Source organism: Bos grunniens, chromosome 16, assembly GCF_055505025.1.
Source record: "Bos grunniens cultivar Pamir isolate PY7600 chromosome 16, Bosgru_T2T1.0, whole genome shotgun sequence".
Lineage (NCBI taxonomy): Eukaryota > Metazoa > Chordata > Mammalia > Artiodactyla > Bovidae > Bos > Bos grunniens.
This window is the reverse complement of record NC_141180.1, coordinates 76,983,590-77,010,650: the sequence shown is the minus strand read 5'-3', so window position 1 is coordinate 77,010,650 and position 27,061 is coordinate 76,983,590. Positions and strand designations below refer to the sequence as shown.

Sequence of the window (27,061 nt, the reverse complement as noted above, 5' to 3'; positions counted from 1 at the left end):
TGAGAAAAAGCCCACTTGATCATGATGTATGATCTTTTTAATATGTTGTTGGATTCTGTTTGCTAGAATTTTGTTAAGGATTTTTGCGTCTATGTTCATCAGTGATATTGGCCTTTAGTGTTCTTTTTCTGTGGCATCTTTGTCTGGTTTTGGAATTAGGGTGATGTTGGCCTCACAGAAGGAGTTTGGGAGTTTACCTTCCCTGATATTTTCAGGGAAGGGTTTGAGTAGGATAGGTGTTGAAAATAAAAGTGAAAGTGAAGTTGTTCAGGCGTGTCCGACTCTGTGTGACACCATGGGCTGTAGCTTACCAGGCTTCTCCGACTGTGGGATTTTCCAGGCAAGACTACTGGAGTGGGTTGCCATTTCCTTGTCCAAGGGGTCTTCCCTACCCAGGGATTGAACGCAGGTCTACCACATTGAAGGCAGATGCTTTACCCTCTGACCACCAGGGAAGGATAGGTGTTCAGTTCAGTTCAGTCGTTCAGTAGTGTCCAACTCTTTGCGAACCCATGAATCGCAGCACGCCAGGCCTCCCTGTCCATCACCAACTCCCGAAGTTCACACAGACTCACGTCCATCGAGTCAGTGATGCCATCCAGCCATCTCATCCTCTGTCGTCCCCTTCTCCTCCTGCCCCCAATCCCTCCCAGCATCAGAGTCTTTTCCAATGAGTCAACTCTTCGCATGAGGTGGCCAAAGTACTGGAGATTCAGCTTTAGCATCATTTCTTCCAAAGAAATCCCAGGGCTGACCTCCTTCAGAATGGACTGGTTGAATCTCCTTGCAGTACAAGAGACTCTCAAGAGTCTTCTCCAACACTATAGTTTAAAAGCATCAGTTCTTCAGCGCTCAGCCTTCTTCACAGTCCAACTCTCACATCCATACATGACCACAGGAAAAACCATAGCCTTGACTAGATGAACCTTTGTTGGCAAAGTAATGTCTCTGCTTTTGAATATGCTATCTAGGTTGGTCACAACTTTCCTTTCAAGGAGTAAACGTCTTTTAATTTCATGGCTGCAGTCACCATCTGTAGTGATTTTGGAGCCCAGAAAAATAAAGTCTGACACTGTTTCTACTGTTTCCCCATCTATTTCCCATGAAGTGATGGGACCGGATGCCATGATCTTCGTTTTCTGAATGTTGAGCTTTAAGCCAACTTTTCCACTCTCCACTTTCACTTTCATCAGGAGGCTTTTTAGTTCCTCTTCACTTTCTGCTATAAGGGTGGTGTCATCTGCATATCTGAGGTTATTGATATTTCTCCTGGGAATCTTTATTCCAGTTTGTGTTTCTTCCAGTCCAGTGTTTCTCATGATGTACTCTGCATAGAAGTTAAATAAACAGGGTGACAATATACAGCCTTGACATACTCCTTTTCCTATTTGGAACCAGTCTGTTGTTCCATGTCCAGTTCTAACTCTTGCTTCCTGACCTGCATACAAATTTCTCAAGAGGCAGGTCAGGTGGTCTGCTTTTCCCATCTCTTTCAGAATTTTCCACAGTTTATTGTGATCCACACAGTCAAAGGCTTTGGCATAGTCAATAAAGCAGAAATAGATGTTTTTCTGGAACTCTCTTGCTTTTTCCATGATCCACCGGATGTTGGCAATTTGATCTCTGGTTCCTCCGTCTTTTCTAAAACCAGCTTGAACTTCAGGAAGTTCACAGTTCACATATTGCTGAAGCCTAGCTTGGAGAATTTTGAGCATTACTTTACTAGCGTGTGAGATGAGTGCAATTGTGCAGTAGTTTGATTATTCTTTGGCATTGCCTTTCTTTGGGATTGGAATGAAAACTGACCTTTTCCAGTCCTGTGGCCACTGCTGAGTTTTCCAAATTTGCTGACATATTGAGTGCAGCACTTTCACAGCATCATCTTTCAGAATTTGAAAGAGCTCAACTGGAACTCCATCACCTCTACTAACTTTGTTTGTAGTGATGCTTTCTAAGGCACACTTGACTTCACATTCCAGGATGTCTGGCTCTAGGTCAGTGATCACACCATCGTGATTATCTGGGTCGTGAAGATCTTTTTTGTACAGTTCTTCTGTGTATTCTTGCCATCTCTTCTTAACATCTTCTGCTTCTGTTAGGTCCATACCATTTCTGTCCTTTATCAAGCCCATCTTTGCATGAAATGTTCCCTTGGTATCTCTAATTTTCTTGAAGAGATCTCTAGTCTTTCCCATTCTGTTGTTTTCTCTATTTCTTTGCACTGATAGCTGAGAAAGGCTTTCTTATTTCTTCTTGCTATTCTTTGGAACTCCGCATTCAGATGCTTATATCTTTCCTTTGCTCCTTTGCTTTTCGCTTCTCTTTTCACAGCTATTTGTAAGGCCTCCCCAGACAGCCATTTTGCCTTTTTTGCATTTCTTTTCCATGGGGATGGTCTTGATCCCTGTCTCCTGTACAATGTCACGAACCTCAGTCCATAGTTCATAAGGCACTCTATCTATCAGATCTAGGCCCTTCAATCTATTTCTCACTTCCACTGTATAATCATAAGGGATTTGATTTAGGTCATACCTGAATGGTCTAGTGGATAGGTGTTAGCTCATCTCTAAATTTTTGATAAATTCATCTATGAAGCTGTCTGGTCCTGGGCTTTTGTTTGTTGGAAATTTTTTGATTCCAGTTTCTATTTCCATGCTTGTGATGGGTCTGTTAAGATTTTCTCTTTCTTCCTGGTTCAATTTTGAAAGGTTATAGTTTTCTCAGAATTCATCCATTTCTTCCAAGTTGTCCATTTTATTGGCATATATTTGATGATAGTAGTCTCTTATGATCCTGTGTATTTCTGTGTTGCCTGCTCTGATTTCTCCATTTTCATTTCTAATTTTATTGATTTGATTCTTCTCCCTTTTTTTCTTGATGAGTCTAGCTAATGGTTTGTCTATTTTATTTATCTTCTCAAAGAAGCAGCTTTTAGTTTTGTTGATTTTTGCTATAGTCTTCTTTGTTTCTTCTTCATTTATTTCTGCCCTAATTTTTATGATTTCCTTCCTTATACTAACCCTGGGGTTCTTCTTTTTCTATTTGCTTTAGGTATAAAGTTAGGCTATTTATTTTTCTTTTGTTTCTTGAGGTAATCTTGTAAAGCTATGAACCTTCCTCTTAGTACTCTTTTTACTGATTCCCATATGTCTTTGGTTGCTGTGTTTTCATTTTCACTTGTTTCTATGCATATTTTGATTTCCTTTTTGATTTCTTCCATTAGTTTATTGGTTATTAGGAATCATGTTACTTAACTTCCAATATGTTTGTATTTTTAATAGTTTCTTTTTCCTGTAGTTGACATCTAATCTTACCACATTGTGATCAGAAAAGTTCTCTGAAAGGATATCAATTTTTTTTTTGAATTTACCAAGGCTAGATTTATGACCCAGGATGTGATGTATCCTGGAGAATGGCCCTTGTGCACTTGAGAAAGGTGAAATGCACTGTTTGCGGGTGAAATGTCCTATAGATATCATTTAGGTCTAATTGGTTCATTGTATCATTTAAAGATTGTGTTGCCTTGCTAATTTTCTCTTTGGATGACATGTCCATATGTGTGAGTGGGGTATTAAAATCTCTCAGTATTATTGTGTTATTGTTCATTTCTCCTTTCATATTGTTAGCATTTGCCTTACATATTGAGATACTCCTATGTTGGGTGCATAATTGTTATATCTTATTTTTGGATTGATACTTTAATCATTAGGTAGTATCTTTCTTTGTCCCTTTTCATGGCCTTTATTTCAAAGTCTATTTTATCTGATATGAGTATTGCTACTCCTGCTTTCTTTTGGTCTCCATTTGCATGAAATATCTTTTTCCAGCCCTTCACTTTCAGTGTGTATGTGTCCCTTGTTTTGAGGTGGGTCTCTTTTAGACAGCATATATAGGGGTCTTGTTTTTGTATCCATTCAGCCAGTCTTTGTCTTTTGGTTGGGGCATTCAACCCATTTACATTTAAGATAATTATTGATAAGTATGATCCCATTGCCGTTTACTTTAGAACAACAACATTATTAATTTTTTTTCTATTAAATGATAATGTGTCCTGGTATGGACCTCTTCAAGTTCATCTCTCTTTGGGACTATCTGACTTCTAGACCTGAATGTCTCTTTCCTTCCCCAGGTTAGAAAAGTTTAGCTATTATTTCTTCAAATAAGTCTCTGTCTCTCTCTATTTTAGATCCCTATAATGAGAATGGTACTGATGTTGTCCCAGATGTCTGTTAACCTATCCTCATTTTATAAAGAGTTTTAATTTTTTTCTTTCTTTTTCCTATGCTGTTTGGGAAGTTTCCACTACCCTGCCTTCCAGATCTCTGATCCATTCTTCTGAATCCTCTAATCTATTATTGATTTTCTCTACTGTATTTTTTTTTTTATTTTGTAACTTTACAGTATTGTATTGGTTTTGTCATGTATCCTTCAGCACTGTTTAGTCCTTCTTTATGTTTTCTTATTCTTAAAAATGTGTTTTCATCCATTCTTCTATACAGTCCACTGAACATCTTTATGGTCATTACCTTGAATGCTTTATTGGGTAGATTGCTTATGTTAACTTTATTTAGTGACTTTTCTGAGATTTGTCTTATTTCTTCATTTGGAATGCATTTCTCTGTCTCCTAATTTTACCTAACTCTGTGTTTATTTCTAAGAGTTAAGTATATTCCTGATCTTAGAGAAGTGGTCTTATGCAGAAATCTATGGGGCCCAACAGAATGCTCCCCTCTGTAGGATGTGTGCAGCAGATCTAGATGATATAGGGGTGCCCTTCTGTCGTGTCAACGCCAACTACTCTGGGTGCACTGGTAGACAAGGTTTCCACCTCCTCCCCAGGTGGCTGACAGACTGTGCCTCATGTGGTGGCTGCCAGCCCACTCATATGCAGGATGAAGTATTGATAGAGCTGGCTTCAGGGCCTAAGTGTACTTGAGCTGGTGATATCACACCCAAGAGCAAGGTGAGATACCAGTGTAGCAGCTGTGGAGCCCAGTGGAGTCTGGGGTTGGTGCTGTCATGCTGCTGAGTTGTTAAGCCTCTGGGGCTAGTAAGCTATGTATGTGTGTGTTAGGGAGAACTCAAAAGTTGTACTTGTCTCTCATGATGGCTGGCACCAGTATCTATGATCCCAATTGTCTCCTATCTCTCTAGAAGTTTCACAAAGATAAATTAGTCTAACCCAAGCCTCTTTCCCATTGATGCTTCTTTACTGGGACACAGAGTATATGAGATTTTGTATGCCTTTAAAGAACAGAAGAAACTCTGTTTCCTAAAGACCTCTGGCTTTCTTGTGCACAAGTTACTCTGGACTTCTAAGTCAGAATTTCTGGGGGCTTATTTTTCAGGACCGTGACTCCCAGGCTGGGCAGCCCAGTTGTCCCTTCGTTCTTGTCCTTTTGATCATTAGAAATAAAATTTGCATAAACATAAATTTTACCTGTTATTTGCACAGTAGCCCAAGGAGTTTGTCTGTGTTTCACATCAGAAGTGAAAGAGTGTTCATCAGTTCATAAACTGAAACTGAGATTTACTGTTTCAAGATAAATTGGAAGAGACAGAGAGGACTTCATTTTGCTGATCCATATTTAAAAAAAAAAACTTATGCATGCACTACTTACCAGTACAACGTGGGATTGACTGCCATCTCCCATCCTTGCACACAATTTCTTCTGCATCTTGAATTAAATAATTTTCTTTACATAGAATTGATATTTTTTCTCCATCCTGATATTTCACTGTAGTTGTCATATCTCGAGCATTGGGAATCTGAGGTGGAGGTGGGCATGGTTGTATTTGTGCTTCTGAAAATGTTAAAATAAGATTTCTTGATTAAAAAGCATAAGTTCAAATATTAAAGGAAAATTTTTCAATAAACAGAAAGCTCTAATGATATATCATAAATGATCCAATAATATGATACTCTCTAATTATACTCTTAAGCTTGTTTAGCACTTCAGTATATCACATTTGGTTCATTGTCTCATGGTCTTAGTTTCTTCCTTTTATTCTTCCTGTGCTTAATGTTGCATGATTTATGTAAAATGGATTTTATTTTTTTCTAACCTTTAGGATGCCCTAATTGAATTGTTCACTCAGTTATAGGTACCGAGGAAAAACTGTTATCAAGGTCTCTCTCTCTCTCTCTCTTTTTTTTTTTTTTAGCAGATATTCATGATTAGATATTTTGGAATTGGAATGAAGCCCTCACAAATTTTTCTACCATGGGAGTTGATTAGCCAGATGAGAAACTACATTTAGTTAATAACCTATTAATTTGATGCTGATTCTTGAACAAGGTAAGAGTTAGATAGGTTCACTGGGATTTAGAGTGTATGTGTACAGGTCAGTACTCTCCTGGAGGTACAATTCACTAGCTTACCTGCACTGTTAAATGATATATACACTGATGAATGCACCTTCTTTAACGGATTAGCAAGCCTGGCTTTTTCTATGTGACCAGAGGGTATAAAAGATCCCTCTGTAAACTGTGTCTGAGTCCATCAAATAAAGATACCTCAAATATCCAATTCATAATCTGAAGACAAAGCCTGTTCTGCTCAACTGAGGGAAGACTACATGAATACACCTGGAAGAATTTGTAGCCCTCTTTGATTCCTAGTCAAGGCTATGGTTTTTCCTGTGGTCATGTATGGATGTGAGAGTTGGACTGTGAAGAAGGCTGAGCACCAAAGAATTGATGCTTTTGAACTGTGGTGTTGGAGAAGACTCTTGAGAGTCTCTTGGACTGCAAGGAGATCCAACCAGTCCATTCTGAAGGAGATCATCCCTGGGATTTCTTTGGAAGGAATGATGCTAATGCTGAAACTCCAGTACTTTGGCCACCTCATGCGAAGAGTTGACTCATTGGAAAAGACTCTGATGCTGGGAGGGATTGGGGGCAGGAGGAGAAGGGGACGACAGAGGATGAGATGGCTGGATGGCATCACTGACTCGATGGACGTGAGTCTGGGTGAACTCCAGGAGTTGGTGATGGACAGGGAGGCCTGGCATGCTGCGATTCATGTGGCCGCAAAGAGTTGGACATGATTGAGCGACTGAACTGAACTGAACTGATGACTCCTTGGTTTTGCTTTCTCCTGTCATACTTCATTTCTATTTCATTAGAAACACTATGCAAATATAGGCTGGAAACTCATAAATCCTTTCAGGGAGCCAATATTTTGTATTAAATTCAGGGAAATATTTGACTGAAAACACTTTATTCATCATTAGTAATATCATCAGATTTTCTATTTTGATCTAAGTCAATGGGAGTATTTTTTGTGCCGTGTTGTGCTTAGTCACTCAGTAATGTCAGACTCTTTGCGACTTCATGGACTATAATCTGCCAGGCTCCTCTGCCCATGGGGATTCTGGATTCTCCAGGCAAGAATACTGGAGTGGTTGCCTTGCCCTCCTCCAGTGGATCTTCCCAACACAGGAATCGAACCGAGGTCTCCTGCAACTCAGGTGGACTCTTTATCATCAGAGCCACCAGGGAAGACTTGGAATAGTTTATGTTTCATCAAAAATATTTCTCTTATTTCTGTTTTAACTATTTTGACATTTTTATCAATGTATATTCAATAATTTATTTTCTTTTATGTCTGATGTTTAAACATTTTTGTCCGATGTTTAAACATTTTTGTCCTAATAATTTTAATTTGTTAAAAGTCATGCAAAAGTTAGTCTATACACATTTCCCCATAAACTGAATATTTTGCAAATCAGCTATTTATACTTTTTATCTTATTATAAAAATTGACATTTTAATTTTAGTTTTTCTTTCCCTCTATGTTCTTTGGATGTATGTTCTTTTCTAGATTCTAGATTGTACTACCTATTACTTAAGTCCCTTTTTTTAGTAAAGCAAGTTTTAATCTATACATATCTTTGTTTTTTGCTGTATACCATAGATTGCAAAGTATATAGTTTTCATTTTACTTAATTTAACATATTTTCTGTCATTAAATAACAGAAAAAAATTGTTTTTAATTTTCCAGTGTTGTGATATGGGTGAATAAGTTGTTTAGCTAGCTTTCTTTTAATTTACAATTGCTTTTAATTTACAGAGAATAATTTGATGACACATTACAAGAAATTGATTAGGAATTCTTTTATCACATGAAAAAAATCAGGTGTTTTAAATTATCTATATTTCAACAAATTAGTGTTTACTTCCAGAGAAGGCATATTATGAAAACTATGAAGACCTATTTTATAAATATTAAAAAAGTAATTCACAAGGACTAAGCCATTATAAATATATAATGTATCTAAAAATATATCAGAATACATGAAGTAAGGATGGGCAGAACTGAAAGAAGAAACAGACAAATCCACACCCCTTGTTAGCAATTCTGAGATGGATTTGCTACTCTGATGGATAAAACAACTAGAAAAAGCTATTTTAAGACATAGATACATTTTGGAACACTATGAACAATGCTAACCTGATCTAGAAACTAGAATACGCATATACTTTATATGAAATGGAAACATCACAAAGATAGACAATATGATGTGCAACAAGAAAGAATAAAATTCAAAAATTAAAAATTTACAGAGTGTGTTCTATGACAAGTGAATTAGATTAGAAATCAATAAGAATAAATTATCTATGTAATCACCAATGATAATCATCAAATTGTGTACAGTAAATATATGCAGCTCTCTAGATAACAATCATACCACAGTATTACTGTTAATGGAGAATGAATTATTTAGAAAAACGTAAATATGGGGGAATTAAACAACACATTTCTAAACAACTGTTACATAAAGAAGCCACTAGGAATATTAGAAAATATTTCACATACAGTTAATTGAAAATAAAATTGATACATATTTATACATTTTTGAGGCACAGGTAAAGCAATACTTAGAAGTGAAAAAAGATAGTTTTACAGGTTTAGATTTAAAACGCATGATGGTTTGAATCAATGAGAGTAAAAATTAAAATGAAGAGATCAGAAAAAAAAGAAAATTAAGTCCACAAGAGAGAAAAAAATTGAGAAAGATTAATTGAAAAGAGAAAACAGAAAATTAAGAAAGTTAAAAATCATGAATATTAACAAGATAAAAAATAGACAAGAGAGGAAATGGAAGAAACTAAGTGTGTTTAAAATGTTAATTTGTATGGGGACGGAGGAGGGAGGAGGGTTCAGGATGGGGAACACAGGTATACCTGTGGCGGATTCATTTCGATATTTGGCAAAACTAATACAATATTGTAAAGTTTAAAAATAAAATAAAATTTAAAAAAAGAAAATATAAAGAAAAAAAAAGAAAATGATAATTTTGAAAAACAAAACTCTATTCACAAAATAAAGGAGGGAAACAACTCTCAATACCAAAAATGAAAGAGGTGAGATTACCAAATATACTATATATTAAAAGAAAAATAGAATGCTAAGTGACTATTAGAAATGATTTTACATCAATCAATTTCATAAGTTAGGTAAAATAGAGATATTTCTTGAAAAATGCAACTTTTACACAGTGATAAGACAATGTAGAAAATGTGAATAGCATACTCCCTATTAAAGAAATTGAATTCTTTATCAAGGGAATTTTTTGAAGTAGCAAACTGGATAACAGATCTCACGTGTTCTTAGTCGTGTCCAACTCCCTGCAACCCTATGGACTGCAGCCTGCCAGGCTTCTCTGTCCATGGGATTCTCCAGGCAAGAATACTGGAGTGGGTAGCCATTCCCTTCTCCAGGAAATCTTCCCTACTCAGGGATTGAACCCATGTCTCCTGAATTGCAGGCAGATTTTTTACTGTCTGAGCCCCCAGGGGAGCCTATTTGTATGTCTGGAAAAATTGAAGCAGAAATAAATAGAGACATACCATGTTTATGAATTCAAAATTCGATATGGTAAAGAAACCAATTGTCCACAATTTGTTTCTCATTACAAAGTCATCCTGTTCAATATACAATCCAATATTTTATCAAAATTTGTCAGTCTCCCCTGAAATTTCTATGTTCAAAACCAAAATAACTAAAGTAATTTTGAGTGAGAGGAACATACTTGGAGACTATTATCAGACTTTCAGCCTGCTAAAAAGCTAGTTACAAGGTAATTGGCAGCAGTGAAGATAGTTAAGTGACTAAATAGGAAGTTCAGAAATAAATCAACACTTTCATAGTTAACTGATTTTTCACTTCAACGGCTTTGCCACACATATTCTTAAAATAATTGACAATCCATCCATAAAACATCATACCTACTTTATGCAATCCTCAAATGTTAACATGAGACAGGTAACATACTTAACTATACTCACATAAAATTATAAAGTTTCTAGAAGGAACTGTAGAACATATGTACTTCACTACTTGTAAATGTTACTTGTTTCCTTAAAGATGCAGTTGTGTAGCAAGCTTTTTTAATTTTATGTTTGCTATTAATTTGTTCTCCAAGCCAGGCTTCAGCAATACATGAACTGTGAACTTCCTGATGTTCAAGCTGGTTTTAGAAAGGGCAGAGGAACCAGAGATCAAATTGCCAACATCTGCTGGATCATGGAAAAAGCAAGAGAGTTCCAGAAAAACATCTATTTCTGCTTTATTGACTATGCCAAAGCCTTTGACTGTGTGGATCACAATCAACTATGGAAAATTCTGAAAGAGATGGGAAAAGCAGACCACCTGACCTGCCTCTTGAGAAATTTGTATGCAGGTCAGGAAGCAAGAGTTAGAACTGGACATGGAACAACAGACTGGTTCCAAATAGGAAAAGGAGTTCATCAGGCTGTATATTGTCACCCTGTTTATTTAACTTCTATGCAGAGTACATCATGAGAAACGCTGGACTGGAAGAAACACAAGCTGGAATCAAGATTGCCGGGAGAAATATCAATAACCTCAGATATGCAGGTGACACCACCCTTATGGCAGAAAGTGAAGAGAAACTCAAAAGCCTCTTGATGAAAGTGAAAGTGGAGAGTGGAAAAGTTGGCTTAAGGCTCAACATTCAGAAAACGAAGGTCATGGCATCTGGTCCCACCACTTCATGGGAAATAGATGGGGAAACAGTGGAAACAGTGTCAGACTTTATTTTTCTGGGCTCCAAAATCACTACAGATGGTGACTGCAGCCATGAAATTAAAAGACGCTTACTCCTTGGAAGGAAAGTTATGACCAACCTAGATAGCATATTCAAAAGCAGAGACATTACTTTGCCATCAAAGGTTTGTCTAGTCAAGGCTATGGTTTTTCCTGTGGTCATGTATGGATGTGAGAGTTGGACTGTGAAGAAGGCTGAGCACCAAAGAATTGATGCTTTTAAACTGTGGTGTTGGAGAAGACTTTTGAGAGTCCCTTGGACTGCAAGGACATCCAACCAGTCCATTCTGAAGGAGATCATCCCTGGGATTTCTTTGGAAGAAATGATGCTAAAGCTGAAACTCCAGTACTTTGGCCACCTCATGCGAAGAGTTGACTCATTGGAAAAGACTTTGATGCTGGGAGGGATTGGGGGCAAGAGGAGAAGGGGACCACAGAGGATGAGATGGCTGGATGGTATCACTGACTCGATAGATGTGAGTCTGGGTGAACTCTGGGAGTTGGTGATGGACAGGGAGGCCTGGCGTGCTGCGATTCATGGGGTCGCAAAGAGTTGGACATGATTCAGTGATTGATCTTATCTGATCTGGTTAATTTAGAATAATTTATAAACTTGAATTCCTTGAAATTTGTTGGGAATTCTTTCATCATATGAAATATTAAATTGTTTTAATTTAATTATATTTAATAAGCTAATATAGATTTCCAAACAAGGTGCATGACAAAAAGTAAGAAATATTTTATAATTATAGAAAAGTTAATTCACAAGGGCCAACAATCATAGATATATAATGTATAATATACAACACTGTGCTTAGCCACTAGGTCGTGTCTCACTCTTTGTGATCCCATGGTCTGCAACCTGCCAGGCTCCTCTGTCCTTGGGGCTTCTCCAGGCAAGAATACTGGAGTGGGTTGCCTCCATGGGATCTTCACAATACAGGGATTGAACCCAGGTCCCTCCCCCCGCCCCCCACAAGCAGATTGTAGACTGATCTGCCAGGGAAACTCAAGAATCCTGGAGTGGGCAGCCTAACTCTTCTCTAGGGGATATTCCTGATCTAGAAATTGAACTGGGGTCTTCTGCATGGCAGGCACATTCTTTACCAGCTCAACTATCAGGGAAGCCCATAATATACAATGTACATTATGTATCAGCATGGCAGTTATTTAGAAGCTTGTTGTTAATTCCCAAATAGTTATGCTTTTTGAAATAATTTATTCTCCATTAATACAGCTTTATTGTTATATGATTTTTATATAGGGATCTCTATAAAAGGTTGAATTATGAGGTTGAATATTAGACAGTAGATCTCGTTTTCTATTGATTTGAAGCTTCTTTCTAGATATTCTAGGCTTGTAGAAATTGGTAAACATATTGAGGATAGGGAGTCAAGATACGGAGCCAAGATAGGGAGAAGATAGGGAGTCGGAGCAGAGAAACACAGATATTAAAAGTGGAAAACTGAAATGAACCTATTCAATTGGAATTCATCATGTAAACATGACTCAAGACTTTTCATGATAGTTAAACAGAGAAATAGATGACTAGATAGATACATAAATATATATAGATAGATAGATACATAGATTGATACATATACATACATTGATAAATACATAATAGTTCAGCATAAGCATAAGTACATTTATGTGTAATACACAAAATCAGAAGCAATGCTTTTTCCTGTAAAAATGAGCACACCTACTACCCAGATGTTAATTTAAAGTTACAAAGTCTCTGAGTGGTTTGCCACATAGCTGACTAAGGTACATTATACAATTAATATTTAGACACAGTATTTTGATTAGCTTCTAAATTACCTTGCAGATGTAAAATATTTGGAATGATAAATAGATAAATTTCCTTGAAGGACACAAAGATACTACTTTTACAAGTTAGAGAGAAATAGAATACATTTTTTAAAACATTATGCACAAGAGATTACCTTCTTTGCAGTCTACTTTAGGATCCCATTTTCCATTTATACAGATTGAGTGTTTGTGTTCTGATTTTCCTCGACATTGGTAACTTTTGTTGGTGCTATGGTCATATTCAATCCTATGTGCTGATTTTCCCTCAGGTGGAAATAATGTTGACCATTTACACTTCCTAAGTTCATCTGTTGCTATAAAATGAAAACATTCTCTTGAAAAGACTACTTCTAAAGAACCAAATAGCCAATAACAAAAAATAGCTTATTTTGTCAATAAAATAATGATGTTACAATTTCTGCCTACAAATTCCACCAGCCAAGTTTTTGCTGATCAAATTGCATGAGATGAAAAATTATACATGAGCCTGAGTCTTGCATCCAGTTTTTGAAGTTTCAGAGAAAATACCCATCCTAAAGATTTCTGCCTTTTTGACTGGAATACTTTCTGATGATCTACATAGCGAATAGCTATCACATGAATAAATTTGGTCCCAAACTTGAAATCTGTGCAAATGTTCATATAATTTGCTTGTTGACCTTAAGCATCTCTACATTATTTTTAATTCACAATCTTAAAACAATAAAATAAAAACAATTTTCTGTGGACAAAGCATACAAAGTTGCTACTTTATATACGTTTTTTTCAAGAAATAATATGAAACATAATAAGAAAACTACATCCAAGGTGTTTTGTATAGAATCTTAACTTTTAAGCAAATCTTTTACCTGACACCAAAAATAAACAAACACTTGAAATAAGAAGATGGGTACTTAAAGTTACAACCTATCTTGTATATAAACTTGGAGTCTTTGAGCCACTATGTTATGTATCAGATCATTATAATGCAATATAGAACCATGATAGCAATTTTTTGGTAGCTCCAGCATAAGTTAAATATGGACTAAAAAAAAAGGCTATATATATATATATATATATATATATTTCATAAATTCAATGAAGGTGGAAGTTCTTTTAGAATTTGACAAAATATCCGTATAGGGCTTTGGCAGTATATGTTAATGATTTGTTAATGATAAAGGTTAAGTAAAATGAATAAAATAAGGAAAAGTCAAGTAGGTAGTCAAAGAAAAGTGATGATTTCAAAATGAAACTCTGAAAAAATAAAATAACAAGCTGAATTGAAAATACACTAAAGGCTTGAGAATTAGCCTTGTTTTTAAGTTTTGTTCAGGGTGTTGAGGGACATAAAACCAGTAGTATTCTTCAAGGAATGGTGGACAAAGGAAGATGTATACTCAAAAGGAGAAATAGTGGCTGCAGGCCTCATCCTATGATGGACTGATTTCTGGAAGGAAAGCAGACGTATTTTATTAGGAGAAAATAAGCATAGTAGGAAGAATGATAAGCTATATTAGACAGAGTAACAAAATAAACCTCGAGAGAAGAAAACTGGAATAGGTCTATTATAGCAAAGGGGGACTACATTAAACTGAATACAGGTAGAGGATTAACCTTTGCAAGGAAAACTCTGAGGTCAGAAGAGTAATAATTGAACCAAACATTTTGGCATTAGGTAGAATGAAAAGTCAAATGAGGTGAGGTCATTTGAGGAGATAGAAGAGGACAAAGATGAGGTTTGGTCTTGAAGAACTGGCAATACCTAGGACAGGAATGTCTTCATGAAAATGCAGGGATTAATAAGCAAAAAATTACTATTTAACTAAATAAACTCCCACTGAATGTCTCCCATCTGTCAACTGGTCTTTTGAGTATGGGTCTTTCGACATACTGTCGGCAAAGAAAACAGCTATCAGTCCCTGCCCTCGTTCAGGGCCTGAGCCAAAGCCCTGCCTTCTTCTTGGAATAATTAATGACTAGAAATATCTGAGTCAATAGGCCTGGACATGCAGGGCTCTCTTTGAATGCAGAGCCCAGGAAAACTCCAGGAAAAAGTCTATTGCAAGAGAAAATGAAAGAAGGCAGCTAACATCAATTCTCCTGGTCAGTCATCAAAGACTTGGTCATCCAAAAGTCAGGATGAGTCTCTTACAGGGAAATGTGTCAGGGCAGGTTCCTGGCCCCACCCCAAGTGCCTCCCAAGACAGAGTTACCTACTAACAGGGAGGGCTGGAGCCCACCCTCCCCAGCACAGTAAATTCTCTTTGCAGAGTTTGAAACAGATAGAGAAATTATAGTTAGAAGCTTGAGAATGGCAATATTCCTACAGAAATGTATCAAATGGGTATTTTCCTCAACTATAATTCCTGGTTTCAAATGTTCTAAAAGAAAGAGTATCATATAAAAGCAAAAATGGCATTTCTGCAATGATAGTTGTATTTTCCTGGTAACTAGTACTCCCATTTTAATCACATGAGTATCTATCAGTAAGATTTAGCTTCACACTTGTCAAGATAAACAATGTTAAAATCAGGACAGAAAGATGCATAAAATTCTATTGCTAGTTTATATTTTTCCTCTTTAGACACATATTGGACTATAAAAATCAAATGTTTGGGATCATTATAATTTAAGATCTGACATTTTCAAGGATAATTCTAAATTTCAACACAATGGCTGCAAATACTAAAGGTCAATTTGAGATGTGTATTCTGACCAATGCACTGAGGAGGCTGGGTCCACTCTCCACTAATACACGTGATAAATCTGGGTCCAATCATTGTAAATGCTTCTCTGCAACTGAACTCTACTGAGTCTCCATGGTGATAAGGAGGGACAGAAGGCTTGATATCGGCGTGATCAAGGTCAGGTATATCTCCACAGGTACGCTTCTCCTCTGAAAATGCACAAAAATATTTTAATCTTTAAAATATTATTTAAATGTGTATATGAATACAAATAAGAGTAATGATTTACCTTGAAAACATTACTATTTTTAATACATTACCAATACACACAGGTAAAGCTGTCCATTCTCCATCAACACACTGAATTTTATGAGAACCCTTCATCAGAAATCTGGGGTTGCAAGCATATTCCACGACCTCATTGTGTGCATATTCTTCTTTGTGTAATTTTTTCCCTTTCCCATTAAGAAGTTGAGGAGGTGGAGCACACGATTTTACTTTCCTTGCTGTAGAAATATTGCATAAATTATGGTTACATTGTGTCTTATAACTGAAAAATCCAGCTAATGCAGAAATTTATTTCTCTAAATGATCTTTTATTTGTTATATAATTTATTTTAGCATTCTTAAACAATGAAAAAAGAATAGTGTTTACTGATTCTGTTACTCATCTTGTACTAACATATTGAAGTCTATGTATGCTCAGAAAGCATGTTCACTATCCAGACATGCTAAATAAATGTGCAAACCAGTTACTCAATCTGGGTGTATAAATTATAGCAATATTTTATTCCACAGAAACATTATGAAAACTTTTTGAAAAAAAATATCATTTGAGAGAAGCATTTGAACACTTTAACTTTGATTCACATGATTTGATACATGTGACTGAATTGACTTTACGTTACTTGAACACTCTTTAGACATACTTGTGGACATTAGATGTAAAGCCCACCGTATATAAACTCTCCAATATTAATGGTGAAATTGCGGGAAAAAAGGAAAACTTAGAAGAAATCCTGCCAGTGTCAGGTTCCTCATGCATTTCTGTGGATTCTCCACCACATATTTCAAGAAGCAGCTGGAGGTTAATTTCTTAAAGAAGGAAAACTGAGGTATCTACTACCCAGCATATGTCCTTGGTGGGTATGCTGCTGCTAAGTCACTTCAGTCATGTCTGACTCTGTGCGACCCCATAGACAGCAGCCCACCAGGCTTCTCTGTCCCCAGGATTATCCAGGCAGAATACTGGAGTGGGTTGCCATTTCCTTCTCCACCTTGGTGGGTATATCTCTGCCTTAATGCATTAGACTATATAGATGCACTGGAAGTGCACAGAAAATTAAGGGAGGGAAATAAAAAGGTTGATATCTGAAATCCCAACTCTTGCTCCAACAACTGTCAGATAAATATTTACCTTTACACGTTGGAAGTTTAGGGGACCATCCAAAGTGGTAACACTGAACTGAATCTGCTCCAACCATAATACGGCCTTGACTGCAGGAGAATTTCAGCACATCTCCAACTTTATATGTTTCTTTCCTGGGATAAGCATTTAAGTATGGATCCATTTCGGGAATACTGCATTCTCTTTCTATCAAAAAAGATAAGTAATTGAGTGAGAATATTTAACCATTGCAAAATAAATATTATTTGTGTCACATAAAACGAGGTGCTGGATACTGCATACACAGAACACACATTAATGCTCTTCCTTGAAAAACATTATGTTAGGTTTTATACACCCTCTGCATTCATCTGGGATTTTGAGAAATATTAAGGTATTGAGCAGCAACATATATGCCTGATTATTTATTAGTAAAGTCAACTTGTTAATACTGGATCTGATTTTATCACTGACATTTACAAAATATAATGCTACTTTTTTGGTCTCAAAATGTAGAAATATCTTACAGAATTTTAAAAAAAGGCACAATTTTAAAATTGAATACAAATGAAAAAATGATATTATAAAAAACATAACTGGGAAACTAGAACACACAAGAGAGACATTTCTCTTGTATTTGAGTTACAGGCACATTAAAAATCACTTAATTTTATCTACAAGTGTAGAAATCAAACTGAAACATGAAACAAAATGAGTAAACATGTTCAAGGTCACATAGGCATATTCTAGGTGTCTTGACATTCTAGGTATATGACAACACAAACATCTAATCTTATTGTACCTATAAATGAGCTTAACTATTAATATATGTTTAATTATTCTGATTCGTTTTAAAAATGTTTAAACTTATCATTGAAAATGTGCAAAATCTATGAAATTTGTAACATTGCTGTGTGTGGATTAGTCGCTCAGTTGTGTCTGACCCTTTGTGACCCCATGGAGTATAGCTGGCCAGGTTCCTCTGTCCATGGAATTCTCTGGGCAAGAATACTGGAGTGGGTAATCATTCCCTTCTCTAGGGGATCTTCCTAACCAAGGGATCAAACCCAGGTCTCCCTCATAGTAGGCAGATTCTTTACCATCTGAGCCATCAGGGATTGCTACATATTATCAAAAATTGCATTATTCTTTATTTGGAATCTTCCTATTGCTAAATCATTTATAAACTTCTCAATTGGAATTTAAGAACTAGAATCTCACCAAAAAGAAGGATCATACTATCTAAAATTTTCAAACATTATCATAAAATTGTATATAAGCTAACTAGTTTTAAAAGTAATGCCCCCTCCCCTCAAAATCAATAACTTTGTTTCTGCTTTTGTTTTAATGTTGAGATTTGTGGCTTAGATGAGAGGTTACTATTGATGAGAACTATTGGGATTCCTTTCCTAAAATTCTATTCCAAACTTCCACATAGCAATACTTCTAATTTATGTGATTTTGTTTACATATTTTATGCTTATCTTATGTAAAATTCCTATTTTATCATACTGTGTTAAATACTGGTTTAACAACAACAAAAAGATCTTGTTATTAGGCTTTTTCCATCCGTTGTCTTCACATAGAGTGACTGTAAGAAAGACATGATCATCTTAAAAGCCTTTCCCTTTACTTAGAATTGTTAGTAGCTCAGTCGTGTCCATCTCTATGTGATCCCTTGGACTGCAGCTCACCAAAATTCCATGGACTTCTTCAGGCAAAAATATTGCAGTGGGTTGCCATTCCCTTCTCTAAGGCATCTTCCCGACCCAGGGATCCAATCCAGGTCTCCCACAATGCAAGTGGATATTTTACTGTCAGCTGGCTCAGAAATTTTGAAAGTGAAAGTGTAGTCTCTCAGGTATGCCTCTTTTTGACCCCATGGACTAGAGCCCACCAGACTTCTCTTTCTGTGGAATTCTTCAGGCAAGAATACTGCAGAGGGTTGCCATTCCCTTCTCCAAGGGATCTTCCTGACCCAGGGATTGAACTCAAGTCTCCTGCATTGCAGGCAGATTCTTTACCATCTGATCTTTTTAAATAAGCCAATTGCTTTGCTGCCACGGCTGCTGCAAAGGCGTGTGCCTCTGCTGATGAATGGTTTCCAGGTTCTCTTTGCATAGACGTCTTCCTACATAAAGTTGATCTGCAGTCCTTCCTACTTTCTAAGCACTTGGATTCTTTTGTTCTTAGAATACACTTATTGGAACAATATAATAGAAATATTTTTACTTTTTGGTTCATTATTTGCTTTAATTCATCTTTTTTTTTTCTCATACTGGCATGAAAACTCTTGAAAGACATTCCACTGTCCCCCACTGTATTCTTCACAATTACTCTTAGGCCACTTCTGGCACATATTAGGTGCTTGCTGACAGCCTGAAAGTGAAATTACCTGGGCTCTGAAAACTGTTGAACAAGCCTGGCCTGTTCCTCTAACAAGCTTCCCCTGTGTGTCTACCTGAAATCTCTATCCTGAACCTCTTGTTCTCTGTCACAACCAAGCCTTTTCAAAGAGTTATGTCCACATGCTGTATTGCATTTCTTACTAATAATTTATTTAGCAGGTTTTAAGTAGGTCTTTCCCTACCTACTCCATCTGAAACTGTATCTCTCACAATTAATGTTGGCACCACATTTTTAGTCTTTTAACCTGGCTTATTAACTGAATTAGAAGTATTAATTAGTGTAACTATTCTAATGTAATTAGTTTACAATTTCTTTGACTAAACTGTATGGCAGGTATTATGACAAGTGTATATGAATAATTTATTTTAATAACTAAAAGATCTTTTGAAATATTAGAACATTTATAAATATTAAATCATTTTACAGATTCAGAGGAGTGAACAAAGCTTCAAATAGGTTGTTGCCCTTAGATTCATATTTAGCAAATGGTGGAATTGGATATAGAACCATTTCAAGCTGATTCCATAGAAATTACTATTAGTCAATTTATTATCCCTTGTTCTTAAATCATTTTCTTCTTTCCAATCTATGCAACATTTATTCTTACATTTTTCCTCCTAAATTCTCTGGGTCCTTCTTTCTTTCTGTCCACTTCGCCATCTATTCTTCTTCTGTCAGACACCTCAGTGTTGGAAACTTCAGGACTCAGTCTTGAGCTTTCTTCTATTTTCATTCTACATTCTTTTCTAATCTGATGTCATTATTTAGAGAGTGATAATCTCATGTGTATATCTCCTGTTTAAACCTATGCATTCAACACTACAGTTGATGTATCCAATGTTTATGGTCGCCATTGGCCCAACCACAATGTGTTCAGGTCAAAGTTGTGATGCTCTTGCAAGAGTGTTCTTTCTCCTGCCAGTACCATGTATAAAGTCATTTCCATTTGCTTACTTGTGTATGAGAAAATGGTATTCAAAACATGAGTCCCTTCAACTTTTGCTCTTTCTGACAACCAACATTTAGCAACGTTATGTGCATTTATTACCAGGAAAATATATCCCAAATCTATTCTCTGCCCTGAAACACTTCAGCCAAGAATTTATCTAATCCCCACACTTTTTCACCCCACATGGTTTTTTGAATCTTCTCTTGTCCATCATAAGCACAGCATGCAGAAAAATCCACAAACGGCCTTCAAAAATCCAAATAAAATTATATAATTCCTTTTCTTAAAATTCCCTATGGCTTTTCATGAATCATAAAATCAATCAATGTTAATATGCCTTGAAATAACCCCGCTCATCTTTCCTTTGCCTCATATCAGCTTCAGCTCATAAAATCCTCTCTCATTCAGAAGAATCTGCCCACCTTCATATTTTCCAAATATTACTTTGCTGCCAAAGTTTGCACATAACTCTTCCCTTGACTTGGGACACTCAACATCCACTCAGCTTACCAGAGACTGAAGCCCTATTTCTAAACCTGGAAAAAACACATCTCATTGGCAAAATAAAAGAGATCCATGTCATTGCCCTCAGAACTTGTCAAAGTCAGAAAATAAAAAGCACCTGTCAAAACCTGCAGAAGTTAACATTCAAGGTAGGAGGTATAAGCAGAAACTTACGAGCAAATACTTGAACAGGTTGCAAGACCCTGTCATTTTGGTATTGAGTGAGTCGTTGGACTTTAAAACTTCCCCTCCTTCCAGTTTACATTAAAGTAGAAGGAAGCATGATTCCTTAAAGATGATTCTAGATCAGTGTAAAAATAAAACACTTCTGACAATTACTGTTAAATTTTGCTTATCTTCAAGGAAAGAACATCTGGAAAAGAGTGCTTACCATAGCATGCAGCTTTATCAGACCAGCCGTCTTGACTACATACTATGGAGCCTGTGGTGCGTCCATCTCGGTTCTCATACCCATCAAGACATTCGTAGTCCAGTCTGTCGTTCAGCCTGAACCACGTGCCATCACTTTTGACTCTGGCCTTCTCAAATACTGGCCTGTCACAGGATTCTAAGGGATAATGGGATTGTGATTTCATTTCTAATATTATTTAGTGGGCAATTTGATTGAGTTTCATCTCAAGGGAAAAGGGCTTCACCAATTAGTATGTACTAATCATAAAAAATTAGCCAAACATGCCAGTGATATATCACTGTCCTGAAATAATTACTCAAAGTGAAAACAAGTGTATTTCTATGCAACTTTTTTCTCAACACTTAAGGTTCCTGAATTATTTACTTTATGAACATGTTCCTCAGTTGCTGTACTTATGCATTTTTTCCCAAAGCTAGTATTAAAATAAATGCCAAATTAATTAGCAGTTGTGACATATTTGCCAGGGAAAACTTCATTGAAAAAAAGTAATTTTCAAAAGGCAAGTTATTTTTTTAAAGATGCTATAAAGTTTTTAAAATTCACATGCTGATTTTCCTTTTCCAACTATATTTCTAATGGTTGTATATTCTTTTATACTTACCAAGATTCAATACACACATAATTCTATTATTTATAGCTATTTACAAGAAAATATGTTAACAAACAATCTGTTTTCACTAACACCATAGACTGATGTTAATAGTTTAAATAATTTGCTTCAAATTTCATAATATGTTAAAGCAAAATTATACTAGTAACATATAATAATAGAGACATTTTTCATAAAAAGAGTGTTATAATGGAAAAGTGTCATATATTAAAATAAAATAAGTTTGATATGTGCAACTTTTTTCATTTTGAGGGTGTAGTGCCTGTAGTAATATAGACACTGGAAAAATAAAATGAAAACAGTAGAAAGGGATATTATAAATACCCACTTCACTTAAAGTGAGTATGTAAAATATCACTTCAAAAATATCACTGTGTAGCTTTGGGATGAATAAGACAAACTCATTAATTTTTCTTAGAAAATCTTCATAAACATCTATGTATTGCTACAAGAAAAACCTTCAGCACAGCAGAATTTGGCCCTGTCTAGAAGTGTTTCTCTGTCTCCACTAACTGGATGTTTATGACGATTTCCTAAAAGAGAATTTTTCGCAAGGATATCTATCCTAGAGACTCAAACATATGAATTATATATCGTATTATTTGAAGTTTATGCACCATGGCCTCACATCTTTGCTTAAAAACATAACTTTTAGGCTTAGGAGCAGAGACTCTGGCTTAAGAGTCTCCTAAAATAAAAGCAGAGGCAATCAGCATAAAGGTCTCAGCTGAAAATAAATGAATTTATCCCGGAAGAGAGGTAAGGCTCTTAGCAAAATTAGATTTTAGTCACAGGATGTTTTAAAGTGACAAAACGTTGAACTAAAAGGTACAATGATTTTCTACTCCACTGATAATTTTTTAAAAAAGATACATTTTTCAAAGCTTTGTAATTGATCTTTTCAAATACATCCATGAAACCACAAAACCCTTCATATGACCCTACCCCATCAAAAAAAAGAAAGAAAGAAAGAAAGAAAAAGGAAAAAAGAACAAAGTTAAAGAATACTTCTGTATAGTTATCATCAGGATAAACAATACTAAGATAATGAATTACTTACTAATGCATACAGGTTGAGCTGACCATCCATTTTGCAGACATGTAATTAACCCTGATGTCTTACCATCTGCTGTTACATATCCTGGTTTACACTTATATTCTGTTTGTTTATTTAGGGGATACGTAAAGGTAGATTCAGACAAAAATCCATTCTCAATCCTTATATTGGATTTTGAACATGTTTCTAAAAGGGAGAAAACATAAAGAAAAGGTAAGCATATATTTGATACACATTTCATAAGGACCAAAATAAGATAATGATACAAAAAAGGGGGGTCATTTATGACTATAAACCAAGAAAACTTCTAATCATTTAAGGTCCTGTGTAAGATAAAAGAAAAAAAAAAAAAAACACAACTATGAATTTCCAAAGATATTAAACTAAAACACTTGATTTCTATTTTCTAGAACAAAGCAAGATTTAAAATACTCCAAATCCCTTATAGGAAATTATTAGAAATCTGTTTGTCTAAAGGATCTGGAATCCCACAGCATGTCAGAAATCTTTTAGCAATGGGTTTCCTTTCCTGGGACTTGTAGAAAGTATTGTCTAGTCTGGATCTCTTACACAACCCAGAACACAGATCAGGTGACGATCACAGAATCTTCCACCATAATGACCCCAGCCTTTGTCTCTGAGAAGTTGAAATGCTGTCATCAAAACTGAGTGCTTAAAGCCATATCAGTACATGGAGTTCAATGAAGATGACAAAGATCAATACATCCATTCATTTTACTAAGGACAAAATATTGATCCTTCAAACCATGAATAACTAAACTTGGAAAAGTACAATTCTGTCACCTACTAGACATCTTCATAGAATTCAGCTAATTTATTTTAGTACTTGATGGATAAAGAAGAAATCAAAAGAGCAAACTGAATATTTTGAATTGAATGAAAATAAAACCATAATAAGTAAAGTTTTATATGATTTATGGGATGACACAAAAGTGTGCTGAGGGGAATTTTAAAATTACATAGCAATAATAGTAATGATAAAGACTGAAAATCAGTAATTGTTTTTCCATAAAACTAAAAATAGAAAAGCAAACAAGCCCAACACATATAATTTGGAAATACTGCAGTGATATTAGTAAGAGAGTGGAATAGGCCACCTTGACCTCTCCTTCCCTCCACAGACACACTGAATTAACAACTATGTGTATATCAGCTCCTTCGATTCAAAATAGAAACAGTAGATGAGAAGTTCTGCATTCAAGGCAAGTGAGAAAATGTCAAAATCCTAAGTGGCAGGGAAAACTAAGACACATTCCTGCAATAAAATCCATGCAGCAGATCCATACAATTTGAAGGGAACACTCAATTTCCAGCTTCTCCTGGAGGAGCAAAGAGTTTGATCCACAATCTAGGTCTCTGATTTTGCAAATGCTAGTCCAGTGTCCCGCTCCAGTACTCTTGCCTGGCAAATCCTATGGACGGAGGGGCCTGGTAGGCTGCAGTCCATGGGGTCTCTAGAGTTGGACACAACTGAGCGACTTCACTTTCACTCTTCACTTTCATGCATTGGAGAAGGAAATGGCAACCCACTCCAGTGTTCTTGCCTGGAGAATCCCAGGGATGGGGGAGCCTGGTGGGCTGCCGTCTCTAGGGTCGCACAGAGTCGGACACGACTAAAGCGACTTAGCAGCAGCAGCAGTCCAGGGTCCAGCTTCCAATTTACCTACCTCTGGGAGGCCTAGGATTTCCAATCTCCTGGGATTACAGAAATGAAGTGGCAGTTATAAATCTGTACCAGCACTTTTCACAGGTCTTCCCCTAGCTTAATGAAGAGTAAGCAACTCCCAGTTTCTCCATGGATGGAGTCAGACGGCACATCTGGACCTTCATCTTTTCCAGTTCTGCCTGAGGAATTGGCTTCTAACTAACCTGTCCCTGAGAGCTGATGAAACCCAAAGTTTGCATTTGTGCCTGGGGACTACAGAGAACTAAATCATGGTGCAGAAGGCACAGGGTTTGAACTAGCATGCAGGCATTAACCACAGCTCCTTTCCCCAAGTCAGTGAGTGCAGAGTGAGTGAGGTGATAAACTCCAATTGCCTGTTCCACCAAGTATTTTGACTTGTAGATTACTGCATACTCTTGACTCCTGGAGGAGGCTGACTACAAACACAGAAGTTTGGATGAGCAGAGAGGTTAAAGAGGTAACCAAAATTCTGGCCAGGCTGATTGAAAAGGTTGAATTCTGGAAAGGTTCTACTTCTGAGGCCAATCTGTAAAGACTAGGACAAGTGGATGTTTAGTCTAATGCACAGATATGAACACAGAGAATCAAGAAAAATGATCAACTGAGAAGTATGTTCAAATGAGAAGAACAAGATATCCATTGCTTTTTATCCCAGCCCAACAACAGAAATTTGACAACCACCCACAGCAATCCTGACTTGGAGTGAGGTGTGGGCTCTATACCATGATGAGATCCATGATGGCGGAAGAGTAGGTGCAGGTGGAGTACATCTCTCTCCATGGATACATCAGGAATATACCTCCAGACACAGAAGATCTTGCAGAACACCAGCTGAGAATCTGACCACTGGAAAAGAATATATAGAACCAGGCAACACTCAGCAGGACAAAGGAAGGAGGGCAAAAAAAGAAGAGAGCGAGTAGAAGTGGATCTGCATCTGGGGTTGGGAACTGAAGCAGGGCGAGAGCTGCACAGGAGGGCAAATATTTGCAACAGAGCTGGAGCACTAAGACTGTTGGAAAGTGAAGCAGCTGACCAGTGAGAGTCTGAATGGAATGAGGATCACACAGACTATCTTTGCCACAGCTGTAGATACACCAGACAGGGATGCAAGTCCCCTAGAAAGGGCTTAAGGTTGGAGCTGGAACATAGAGTTTGGAAAGCAATCCCATGGCAAGGTCTATTGTTGACTGAAGGGAGATGGTGTGAAGGAACCCGAGAGAGGAGAGCACAGTGGGAGTTGCTTATGAAGGAAAGCCAGCTAACCTGGAGGCAGCGTGATACTGCTGAGTAACACACAGAGAATGGAGCCATCTCTATAGCCTTTCTCTGCACATATCAGCACCAGACAGCTGAAACAACACAGAGAGGGTGGCCCTTTAAGGACCTGACGTGCAAAGCAACAAAGAAGGACCCCAGCCAGGGTGATCTTTAAGTCCTGATGTGATGAACAACAGACAATGACCCCAAGTGGGGGGTCTGTAAGCTCCTGAAGGGGTCAAGCAACAGAGAAGGACCAGCCAAAGAGGCTCTCTGATGGCCAGATGCCAGAAGCTAGGAAACGACTCTAATAGGACTATCGCTTTCTGCAGCTGAGACAGTTGGTTTCCCTGCACTCTTGGCACTGCCAGGGTTCCCATAATTCAAGCAGCTGTGTCACCTCCATGCTCAATCCTCACTGTGCAGAGCTTTCAGAAGCTAGAAAAAATCCCTAATAGTCACATACCTCCTGTGACAGTAGCCACAGCTATGTATCCGGCGTTGCCATGGTCTCCATTATCCAAGCTCCTGTGTCACTCCCTAGCTCAATCCCACAAGGACAGAGCAACCAGAGGCTACGAAAACCCTAATTGCACCATATTTCCTGCTGTCCTACCCAGTGGCTCCCCTTAATACCTGGTACTTCCAGGGCTCAAGCAATCCAAACAACTGCATCACCTCCACATTCGGTCCTCCCTGGGGCACACCCAAGTCCTCCAGGGGAACCTCAGGAGTAAACTCCTGTGGACGACTCACATGCAAAGGTGGAGATAAAACCACAAGTGAAATCCAGGGGCAGGTGTCTAAGGAATAGAACCAAACATTCCCACCAGTGGTACAAGCTGAAGATTGAATCCACATGATTACCTGGAAGACTTTGTATCTATGGAATATATAAACGACAGTGAGAGTTCCTGCAAAAGAAAACACACTAGCACTGGAAGACATAGACATGAGAGCAAGAACATGAAAGAGTAGGACCAGATTAGAGTCTGGGCTGTGGCCACAACAGGTAAGAGACCAGCCCAGAACTGGAGGGCATCCTAGGGAGGTGAGGTGGACTGTGACTCACATTGAGGAAAAGGATGCTGACAGCTGATCCAAGAAAAACATTTATTATTCTTAAATTTTAATTTATTCAGTAGTTGCTACTGGGTTTTTAAATTTTTACTTGTTTTTTGCTCT

At 37.0% G+C, this 27,061-nt stretch overlaps 1 protein-coding gene across 1 annotated transcript in view; it reads right to left on the bottom strand.

Moving 5' to 3' along the window:
• LOC147357049 (complement factor H-like) overlaps positions 1-27,061 on the bottom strand; it is a 94,733-nt gene that overhangs the window by 46,582 nt on the left and 21,090 nt on the right. Inside the window, 7 exon segments of the mRNA XM_086342945.1 lie at positions 5,618-5,804; positions 13,025-13,204; positions 15,589-15,768; positions 15,880-16,065; positions 16,977-17,153; positions 21,200-21,376; positions 22,912-23,094. Of these exon segments, the coding sequence (XP_086199071.1) occupies positions 5,618-5,804; positions 13,025-13,204; positions 15,589-15,768; positions 15,880-16,065; positions 16,977-17,153; positions 21,200-21,376; positions 22,912-23,094 (1,270 nt within the window).